This window comes from Passer montanus, unplaced genomic scaffold (genome assembly GCF_014805655.1).
Source record: "Passer montanus isolate IOZ18808 unplaced genomic scaffold, ASM1480565v1 scaffold53, whole genome shotgun sequence".
Taxonomy (NCBI): domain Eukaryota; kingdom Metazoa; phylum Chordata; class Aves; order Passeriformes; family Passeridae; genus Passer; species Passer montanus.
This window is the reverse complement of record NW_024370263.1, coordinates 1,867,363-1,878,276: the sequence shown is the minus strand read 5'-3', so window position 1 is coordinate 1,878,276 and position 10,914 is coordinate 1,867,363. Positions and strand designations below refer to the sequence as shown.

At 46.9% G+C, this 10,914-nt stretch overlaps 1 protein-coding gene across 1 annotated transcript; it reads right to left on the bottom strand.

The window, feature by feature from the left end:
- Positions 1 to 502: 502 nt before the first annotated feature.
- PGAM5 (PGAM family member 5, mitochondrial serine/threonine protein phosphatase) lies at positions 503 to 9,535 on the bottom strand. The gene is given in 7 exon segments (XM_039724345.1): positions 503 to 2,128; positions 3,904 to 4,037; positions 4,333 to 4,421; positions 4,855 to 4,980; positions 6,211 to 6,389; positions 9,287 to 9,481; positions 9,483 to 9,535. Coding segments are annotated over 7 exon segments (912 nt in total). The 5' UTR covers positions 9,521 to 9,535; the 3' UTR covers positions 503 to 1,977.
- Between the last annotated feature and the right edge of the window lie 1,379 nt (positions 9,536 to 10,914).

The window sequence follows — 10,914 nt, the reverse complement described above, 5'->3', positions numbered from 1 at the left end:
ATGGACCACACCACCAAGACTTAACACAGGGTTGAAGAGACAAGAACTCAGATTATGGTAAAAAGACGTAATTTTAAATTTCACACTTTCCACCCCCACCTTGAGTGTCACCAAAACTGTTGGTAATTTCTGTACCTGTGCAAAGAGGTGTTGTGTCCTCTGGACACCCACCAAGAGCTCCTTCACTGACACAGGGGATGTGTGTGAGGGTCCATGTGCACACACACAACACTAAAAATCACAGAATTTTCATCTCACAGGTGCTGGTGCTCCCGTTCCTCGTGGTGGTGACACAGTCCTGCAAATGGCTGTGTTTAGGCTACAGCAGTTCCCCTCAGCTCTGTGGCTGATGACAATTAACTGCTCTGGCTCCCACCTCCAGTTTACATTTCAGGTGGCTGTGAAAGAGCCCTGAGCAGTGTGGGACACACCAGGTCCTGCAGAGCTCCAGCCACACTTGCTACAGCTGCTCATGCAGCCATTCAGCTTAAGAGACAGGAAAGAAAGACAGACCAAGTATTTTATTCAAAACTTTTAAAAAGTTAATAGACAAAAACTGATAAATTATTCTCATTGCATCAATGAGAGATACGTCATGATGGTTTCCTCTTGCCCCCCACACCTTACACTACACAATAATCAGTTTGTTCCCTACCAGTCCCTGTTCCTTGAACTTATCCTGATGTAGCAGCAGTTCAGTATCAATCCCTTAAATCCTCTTCTCCATAGCTGTGTGCCCTGATTATGCTTCATACAGCTCTGACAGGAGTAAGTTCAGCATCTCATCAACATCCTTATTGATCAGAGAATCTGTCAACCAGGTTAGTTATGTCTGCTGTCCTACTATAAACTGAGCCAAGTTTCTACATTGGCTCAGGGTAGCCAGCAAGCTTCAGAATGCTTCTGAGCCCTCCCACAAGCCCAGCAGCATCAGAGCTGACTGAAGGGGGCCCTTGAAGCATTCTGCCCAATGCCTGTCCTACACACTCACCCTAGACAAGCTGCCCCATGGCCACCTGCTCACCATTCTGGCAACAGCAGGGCTGCAGCACCTGTGACCTGCAGCATTACTACCCTGAACCCAGTGCTGATATTGTTCTGCTCTGAAAGTAAGGTATCAACACATACAAATCAATGGGAAAGAGCACTCAAAAATATGTCAGGAACTGAAAGCATTTTGAGAAGATTGCTGCTTTCCTTTCCTCCCATCTTACTGCTACAGTCTCATCCCTACAGCCTTCTCCAGACCATGTTTTGGTTAAAGGCTTTACAAGACAGAAAAATATTCTTAAGAACATCTTAAAGGACATCCTGAGGATCGTGGAACACTTAATATAAGCAGCAGTTAGTTCTAGCACCACAGCTCTGAGGCAAATGGTTTTTACCCTCTTTCCTTTATGCTCATAACCTCCAGGCACAGTTTACATGGGCTTTTTGGGGGCAGAGGGGAACAATGACAACATCAACATACACACTCAACAGCTTACAAAAACTGAAGCTTTATCCCTTTGTCCTTTGGACAGCAGAATTCCCTGTTTGTCACTTCTGCAGGAGCTGGAAGAAGCTGGCTCACCTTTTGTTTTAGCTGCAGTGTGATACAAGGCTGTTCCCACACCAATCGCTTTCCTGCACAAGAAAAATACCCACAGGAGCAAGCTTTGGTTAGAGACATTCACAGCGGGGTAAGGGAAAAGTCAGTGCTCTTGCAACTGCTGAGCACACATTCAACCTGTATTCCACAGCTCAGCTTTGAGTTTTGGGAAATACTTAAGGACTGGACGTGTTCAGGCTTACACAGGTTTCTTCTTTTCTGGACTGAAAGGCAGACATGAATATGAAGGAGGAACGGGGCTAAAGGACATTTGAAGACAGCATCACACCCCAACATAATAAAAATCTAGTCGTACTGTAGCAGAATGTGCTAGTGCAAAGAGACAAGAGGCAGCTCCTGGACAGGCATCCATCCATGTGGCTCACTCAGGTGCGTGTGATTTTGTCTGGAGGCATGAAACCTGTGTCACCCAGTGTTCGAAGGGCCACTCTGCCGTTGGGACGTATCACCAGGTGGGTGATGCTGCCGTTGTTGAGAGACAGTCGCAGCCAACCTTCTGGGGGGAACTGCAGTGCTCTGGTGACAAAAACACATGCATTAATTAATGAACTGTTAGATTAACAAGCCCTCATGGCATCACCTTCTGTCCCAGATAAGGAGGAGAAGACTCAAAATTGCTGGGCATTGTGCAGCTTGCACACCAATGCCCCCAGTCAGCCTTGGAAAAAAGCCTTTTCTTGTGGAAATGCTATAAAACCACAGCTTTGGTAACTGGACCAGGGCCAAGAGTGCCCTTGGTTAAGCAGAGTCCAGCAGATGGGTGTGATTACTGCTGACAGGATTAGTTCAAGTGGACAGAAGGCAGCAGCTCCAGCACAGTGAGGCTGCCAGGAGTGCTCTGAGCAGCCCCATCACAGCCCAGCCAGGCTGCAGCACCACAACCCCTGTGCAGCTGGGACAGGAGAGCTGGCTCAGCACCCATGGGCTGCCCGAGCAGAGAGGACCTGGATGTGGCAAACAGTGGCTGTCACACTCCCATTTCAGCCACACCCCCACAGCAAAGGCAGGCACACAGGATTCTCTCCAGTGGCCTGCACTAGGTAAGAAATTCACTGCAACTACTTTCCATCAGCTGCATCATTCCCCAGGAAGAACAAGGACAAGCACCTTGTGCCTTCCACAGAAACACGGCATCACAGCTGGTCTGCAGCCATTCTGAATTTCCTAACTCAACAGCCTCAGGAGCTCCATCAATTGTATTGAACAGCTGGGAAAAATACCATGTTGCCTTAAACAGCTTTTGCCTCTGATACTGAGGAATAACTTGGTTTTGGCACTTATGACAGTCTTGTAGAAAGCCCAAAAAATTAAATACCAGCTACAGCCAAACTAGATTTAAAGGAAATGTTACATGGATTGTGTTCAATTGCACTATCAGATTGCCTGGAATTGAAGACATAGAAGAGACATTAAAATGAAGAGGAAGGCAACAGCAAAGAGAAAAGGTATGTAAGTATTTCAAATAAAGCCCTGGCAGGCACAACATGGTATTTTTTAGCACAGGAAAGAACAGCCTGCTTACCTGATCAATAATTTCAAGTATAGCAATTTTGAAAAGCTCTAAAGCAGCCCACAGAGCAGACAGGCCAGCATTTACCTAGCTCAGCTAAATAAAGCTAACTGAAACTGTTGTAGGTATTGATCAGATTAAAGTTTAATCACATCTGTCCTGCTCACGACAAATTATCTTACAGACAGTGCTTTGCTGATGGGGAAGAGGAATAAAATAGATTCAGCTGACTGAACACAGAGACAGGCAAAGATCCAGAACTGTTTTCTCCTTTATGAACAACCCTGATGTTATCGGAAAGATCCATTCTTATCCAATACTGGATGGTACTGCAAAAACACACTAATGCAACTTCAACATAACTCAAAAAATATCCATCAGTAAAGAATTCCCAAAACGGAATCAGTTTTTAATTATGTAAGCTCAAATTCATGTCACCTCAAAGAGATGCAGCCAGTAATGCATCTATTTGTAATCTTTTCCAACAGGCACTACCCTCAGGTTTATGGAAGCAGAAGCATATAGTAATTAAAGTAACTGTCCAGATGTACAAAAAAAGTTTAAATTTCACTGACTTAGCCATTTTTGCTTTAGAATTAGAATGAAAGTCTTCCAATTATCAAATGTACCTTGACAAAGTTGCAGCAGCAGCTGCTCACAATGCAGGCACTGATCTCCAGCCACTTCAAAGAAGTGAAATGAACAGCTCTCCTCCCTCAGGGCAGCCCTGTCTGAGCGAGCCCCCCTGGAGCAGCCCCGGGGGCAGGGCAGTGTGCCCTACCTGCAGACGATGTAGCGGATGACGTTGGCGTGGCACACGAAGATCTCGTAGCTGTCCTCCTCCTGCTTGGCATCAGCTCTATGAATGAAGTTCCGAAAGGCAGCCTCAATCCGAGCTCCATCTTCGTAATACTGCTGAGGGCACGAGGGCACAGTTACACACAGCTCGGAGCAGCACTGCCTGCACGCCCGGGGCCCTCATCTCCTAAGAGCCCCTGGGTGCACACTGGGCCTCAACTAATGCTCAAGGACTGCAGGTTATTTTAACTGTTCTGCACTTACTGAGGAGGAGGGAAGAATGCAATTATCTAAGGGCTGTGATAGCAAACACCAGCTCAGACACTGCAAGTTATTGCTACTGTCCATACAGAGTATATGGAGAAAATCCCAAAACCATAAATAAAAAAACAACCTTAAAAGAAAAACTTACCACAGCTTCTGGTTTCCAGTGGGAGACTGGTGGGTCTGGTTCTATAGGTGCTCCCTCTCTCAGCAGATCAGTACTGATTTTTTTGACTCCTGAAATATTACATACACATTCAGAAACAAGTTGTTCGTGTCCCATTACAAACAGCCCCACAACTCTACATTCAATACATTTTCACAGTCTTTCTTTGAGGAAGGCTTACTCTCCAACCTAAAGTCCATTTTAGTCAACACACTTCTGTCAAGGGATGTGAATCTTGCCACGAAAACTGTTTTGCCATCAGCAAGACAAATTATTCCAACTGAACAGAATGGCCTGTTACACTTTGAAAAAGTGTATTTGTACTTTTAAAGATAAACTGGAACCAAGCAGAATTACGGCTGTAGGTTTCTTTATAAATACAGACATTCACACAGGGCTGGGAAACGACTAAATAACATCTCATCCTTAAGGACAAGCTTAGAATTCTACTGGAAGCAGTTTTAAGGATCAGAAGACAATTAAAAATTAAGGGAAGTCTCTTACCTGGAAGATGTTTGCTTATAATTTCAGTTGTTTCAGTTGCTCTAGTCATGGAGGAGTGGATAATCTGATCAAACTTTATTCCCAAACTTGCCAGCCTGCGTCCAGTCAGTTCAGCCTGCTCTCGACCTTAAAAAGCACATTCATTACAGAAATTGGTGACACTGCAATTAGAACCTCACACAAACTACCAAGAGAGTTGTCCAGCAGACATAAAAAGTCTACATCAATGCTGGACTTTTTTCTTTCAAAAAGCAACTGGAAAACATTCTCATCAGAGCCACTACTCAGGCCAAGCTTACTGGTTGGACAACTTCAAGCCATACTTGCATCAGCAGAAAAAAAATTATTTCTTTCAAGCAGAAAAAAATAACAAAAACCAAAACTTACTCAGCAACTTTCACTGAAGTACTCAATATCCCTGCTAGCCCCATCCCCAGGAAGCAACAATCCCCCTCAGGCCTGACAGTGTGTTGTTGTTCATAAAGGCAACACCAGCTTGGCACAGTTCACAGTGTCTGGGCAGCCTCAGGAAGGTTCAGCCCACCTTTCAGGCAGGCAGGTGAAAAGACAACAGACAGGTTAAGTCACTTACTTAAGGCACAGGATGAGACAGGATTAACATTACGCTTTGTTACCAGTTTAAGATAGCCCTTGAGGCCTGCAATTAGCATTTCACTCCTGTTTGCACACCAGTAATTGAGATGTGGGTGGGAAAAAAGTCCACAGTAATAATTCTTCCCCCTCTGAAAACAGTGTTGGCAAATATATAATCAAGGAAGTGTTCACTGGTCAAGTACATTATTAAAAGTAACATTAATTAGCATCTGAGACCTAGTCACAGGATCAGTGAGTTAAGATTAACACAAAGGTTATCCTCATTTCATGTAAGTGATTAGCAGTATACTCCCAGAAACAGTGACAGCAGCAAAAGTGCAATGTATTTAATTATAAACACTCCAGCTGAAAGTCAGAGGCATTTTCTTTTTAATAAATCAGCAGATTAAATTAAGAGAAACACAAGAAAAATCCATCTCAATGAAGTTTAAAAGCCACAGCCCTCAGGAATTACATCAGCTGCCATGAAAGTTTGCTAAAGCAACCTTAAGATAATTTGGAGCTTCCTTTGACAAGTTTCTTCACAAACAAGCGTATTTAGAACTCTCTAAACCGCATCTTAATGTTTGGATCAAAACTGAAGAAAACACACTTATTCATGACATCTTACTGCCACAAAAGAATACAGGAAGCAGATTAAGGTTTGGCAGCAAGACCCAGTGCTGAGTTCCTGACCTGTACTCATCAGGTAAAAAATAATTTCCTCAAAATGCAAAGCACGATGCTGCTAGTGACACCTACCCAGTGGGGTCAGAGTTCTGTCCTTGTCAGCCCGGCCATCCAAATGGTACTGGGAATGCCGGATCAGGAAGATGTGCCTGGTGGCTTTGGCTTTGCAGTGATCCAAGCGAGAGGCAAGCTCCTCTTCCCCGGTTTCTTCATTTTTCTTCTTGAGGTTGATCAGAGCCAGTGGTTCACGTCTAAACAAACACATTTAAAGAGTCATTTTTAGAGAGGGGAGACTGAGAGGCAGGGGAATTTTACAGATATATAGTCTTGATATTCCAGACACAGCTGAAGAACTAAAACTGACAGTTTAGACACTTGTATCATGAAACTGATTCAAAGCTTTGTATGAAAAGTAAAAATAAATGCCTGCATGAAAAAAAAGTTAATGTCATGGTTAAAAGGTGTAACTTGACATAAGTAAATTTGCCACACAGTGCCAGCCACCTGAATTAATTCTTAGGGGAAAAAAAGCAATGAGCAACAGAAAAAGTTGTAGGGTGCCACAGTAGGGTTTTTGACAAGAAAAGCTAACCAGGAAGGATACCCAGGAAAAGAGGAAAAGGTGTTGGCCGACCATTAAAGAAAGAAAATGTTTTGTATCTAAAAGGCCCAGTGTTAACACCTACAAAATTTGCACTTTATCAATCCCATTTACACCAAATGACTAAAAAATCATCCCTCCAACAATATCCTAGAAAGACTCCAACCTTCTGCAGTGCACATTGAGAATTATTTTCTGCTTTAAAGTAGGTCACATCAGTTCTCTCCAGTAAAACTTTTTATTTTTCAGCCTGGAGTGTTTTATTTATCCTTTCATCTTCTCAGCACTCTCTTCCCTCATGCCACTTTAATCTCTCTTCCATTTGTCACACTGCACAGGAGCACCCTGCTCTGCACATCACCCAGACAGCTGCCCTGGTTCCTGCTGGGGACATGGCATCTCCCCTCTCTGCTATCACAGGTTTAGTGCTGCACATCTCCCACCTGCAGCACCAACCCTGCCCAAACCTTCCCACGTTAGTCTGGGCCCCTCTCTGCACTGATCCTCCACCCCACTGATGCAAATCCTTTTCTATGTCACTCCACCTCAGAGCGTATTTTATTCATACCACACCTCACTTCTTCCAGTATTAAACTTGCTTATTTTATGATAGTTTTTATTAATGGAAAATAATTTTTATTTGGTCTGGAATAAAGTAATTTGTTCACAGAAAATTGCTGCTTCCCACACCTGTTTCTCAGGGAAAGACTGGCTGTGCAAAGCCCTCCTGCCTCCACTCTGCTTTACTGAACACATGATTTCCAATAGACAATGAGGCTCTAAACATTCCTCAAGCTGTTAATTCCTCAGCAAGGCATTAAAAATTAAACAACAGGCCAGTAATAAGTTCTATTGCTACTTTACAGGATACTTTTGATCCACTGGAAACTATACTGCTGGCAAGATACAATAGGAAAACAAAAAAATCTTTAAAATCAATTCAAGCACATTAGTAAAGCAGCAAGGGGAATAACTCATCTGATGTCTGCCATTAATTATTCCACATGAATGAAACTAGACCTACCTTCTCCAAAAACTGAGCTGCACAATTCCTGTGCAAGTGGCAGAGACCAACATTCCAACTGTGATACACTGTCAGACCAATGACAAGTTTGATATCTGCATTTGTTTGTTTCAACTTGAAAACCCATTGGTTGTTAAGAATATTGTAGTATCTAGTTATCTGCTGGAGACTTGACTTTCTAAACATTCCAGATGGTGGACAGATATGGTGTGTATTTATAAACAGTGGTCAGATATTCTGAGTATTTATAAACCATTTAACGACTTTGCACATTAACTGCTTCTGCCAATAATCCAAAAATCAAAATCAAGATTTCAAGCAGGCACAACCTAAGCCACAACTGGCAGACCACAAGCAGCAGAAAACAAATGGATTTGGGGTAAGTAATATATTCCACTGCCACTGTTTGCACACTGAGGAATGATGGTTGGCTATCCTGACCTGCTAGGAAGCATTATCTGGCCATGTTTGCTCAGGCAGCGGTGACAGCTCTGTAAGCTAAAGCACAATCTCTACTTCCTGGATTGGATTAAAAAAAATTACTTGAGTCTAAAAGTACTGTAGAATCCTTGAAGAAAATCAGCCATTTAGCAGAACCAGGAAGGCCTGGAGCTGCAGTTAAACAAGCAGCTTTAGTACCTCCCTCAGTATAATTGTGTAACCAGCTGTAACCTTATTTAATGAAGGTATTTTTATCACTGGGGTGTACATAGCCCTATTTACATGAGTATTTGATCCTGTAGCCTCTCAAAAATCAAAATGCTGTATTATACAATAAAAATCTGCTAGTGCTTAGGTTTGGATTTAACATGATTAAACTGGAGCCTGACATAAGTCTCCCCTGGGAGATAATTCTAACAGACTGAAGCCAAATGAGCCAAAGCTCCATGCAGATATCTGCACGTTCTAATTAAAGATTCAGAAAAAATGTAGTCAGCCCTTGTGTGAATGTGTTTCGACGCTGAAGAACACGATCGAGCTGGGTTCAAAGCCACGCCGCCTCCACAAGGACTGAAGCCCGGGCGGCTCCAGGGGCAGCGGGGCCCGAGCCCGCCCAGCTCCTGAGAGCGCCGGGCACCCACCGGGAGCTGCTGCCGGCTGAAAACCCTGGTGCAGACACACAGCAACACCCGGGCACGGCCGAACATAAACGAAAAGGCACGCTTCTGCTCCGTGCTTACATTTATCACGAGCCTGAGGCTTGGCAGCCTCGCTGGAGGAAAGCATCACAATAAAGGGATCTGCACAGGGTCGGTCTCCGAGCCGCCTGAACAAAACCCAGCGCTGGCACATCCCTCCAGAGCTCCACGGGTGTTCACCAGCTTCAGCTGGATTCTGCTCTGAGCAGGTCACCACACGGGATTTCCCCGAGAAAGGAGCCGGGGCCTCCCGACCCCGGGGGCGCTGCCCGCCCCGAGCCCCGCGGGCTCCGCAGAGGGCTCAGGGCAGCTCCCGGATCCCCCCGGCCCCTCAGCACAGCCGCGACCCCCCCGGGCGGGGAGGGGCCCCGCACCGCAGCCCACCTGTCCCAGTTGCTGTCCCAGTAGCTGCCGCTGCCCGCGGGTCTCTCGATCCAGCCGGCGGCCGGCGGGCAGGAGGCGGTGGGCGGCAGCAGCAGCAAGCCGGGCGGCGCGGCGGAGGGCACGGCGGAGCCCCCCGGGCGCGGCTCGCTATCGCCACCGCCGCGGGCCGGCTGCTTGCCCACGACGACGGCGGAGCCCGCAGGCGGCGAGCGCCAGGGCGCGGCGGACCGACATGGCGGGGCGGCCGCGTGCCCTTCACCGGCGAGCCCGCCCCGCTCCGCCCCGCCCCGGACGGAGCGCGGTGCGGGGCAAGATTCCTGCGCGAACGGGGAGCACGGGGCTGCGCGGAGCCCCCCGGCCCTCACAGACCCTCACGGCCCGGCCCGGCCCCTCGCCCCCAGCCGCGGTGCCCGCGGAGCTGCGCCCGCCTCAGCCCGGGCTCAGGGGCCGGCCCTGCCCCGCCGCTCCCAAACCGGTTTCCACCCCGGGCGGGTCACCGTGTAGGAGTCGGCAGGGGATCCCCGCCAGCCCTGCCTGGTTTAATCGCCTGATGCCGTGATCAGTCCTTCAGGGTGGAAAAGACTTGTACTTTATGACACTGCCGAGTCCGTCATATTTAATTATAAGCCCTGAGCCTTATCGCTGTGTCCAGCTGCTCCTCAGTACAACAAAGACCAGGAGTGCTGGAGAGCGTCCAAGGTTGATGAGGGGTCTGGAGCATCTCTTATGAGGGCAGGCTGTGGGAGCTGGGCCTGTCTGGTCTGAAGAGAAGAAAACTCTTTTTCACTGGTGCCCAGTGATGGGATAAGGCCTTAAACTGGAACACAAGAACTTTCACCTCAACATGAGGAAGAACTTCATGTTGAGGGTGGCAGAGCACTGGGACAGCTGCCCAGGGAGGAGCTGGGGAGACCCCCAGCTGTCTTGGGGTCTCTTTCGGTGGAGACATTGCAAACCCAGCTGGATGCGTTCCTGTGTCACCTGTTCTCAGTGACCCTGCTTTGGCTGGGCGGTGGGACTGGATGATCTCCAGAGGTCCCTTCCAACCCCACCGATTCTGTGATTCTGTCATACTGGAACAGATCTCTTACAGGCAGCACTGGGTCTCTGGCTTTGGAAACCAGGAACCTGCATTTTGGGAAATAAAAGCGGATACCAGCCAGGTGGACTCAGCAGAGCCGAGCTGGCAGCACCCAGCTGGGCATTCCCATCCCACCTTGTGCCGCTGGCCTGAACGCTGCTCCCCTTCACGTGGAGACTCCCTTCAGAAGCCAGAGCTCATTACAGCTCCCCACATTGCTTTCTGCAGAATAAGGGCATGGTGGAACTGGAATGTTAATTATCTCATACTGCAATGTTAATTACCTGTAGATGGCAAATGGTGCTGTCTTAACCTCATAACAGAGGCCTCAGGGAGAGAGAATCAGAACAGAGCCCCCTTTTTTTTAGCTGACATCCCAAATTCAGCACTGGTTTCTACCTGTCAGATTCAGTATTTTGCAAATGGTGACAGAACTGCTGCTGAATGTGGACCTTGGGATGCCAGCAGGTTCTACAGATTCCATTATACAGCCTTTGCTTATTTAATTATGCATTTTTACCCCTCCTGTCCACCTGTTCAAGCTCCA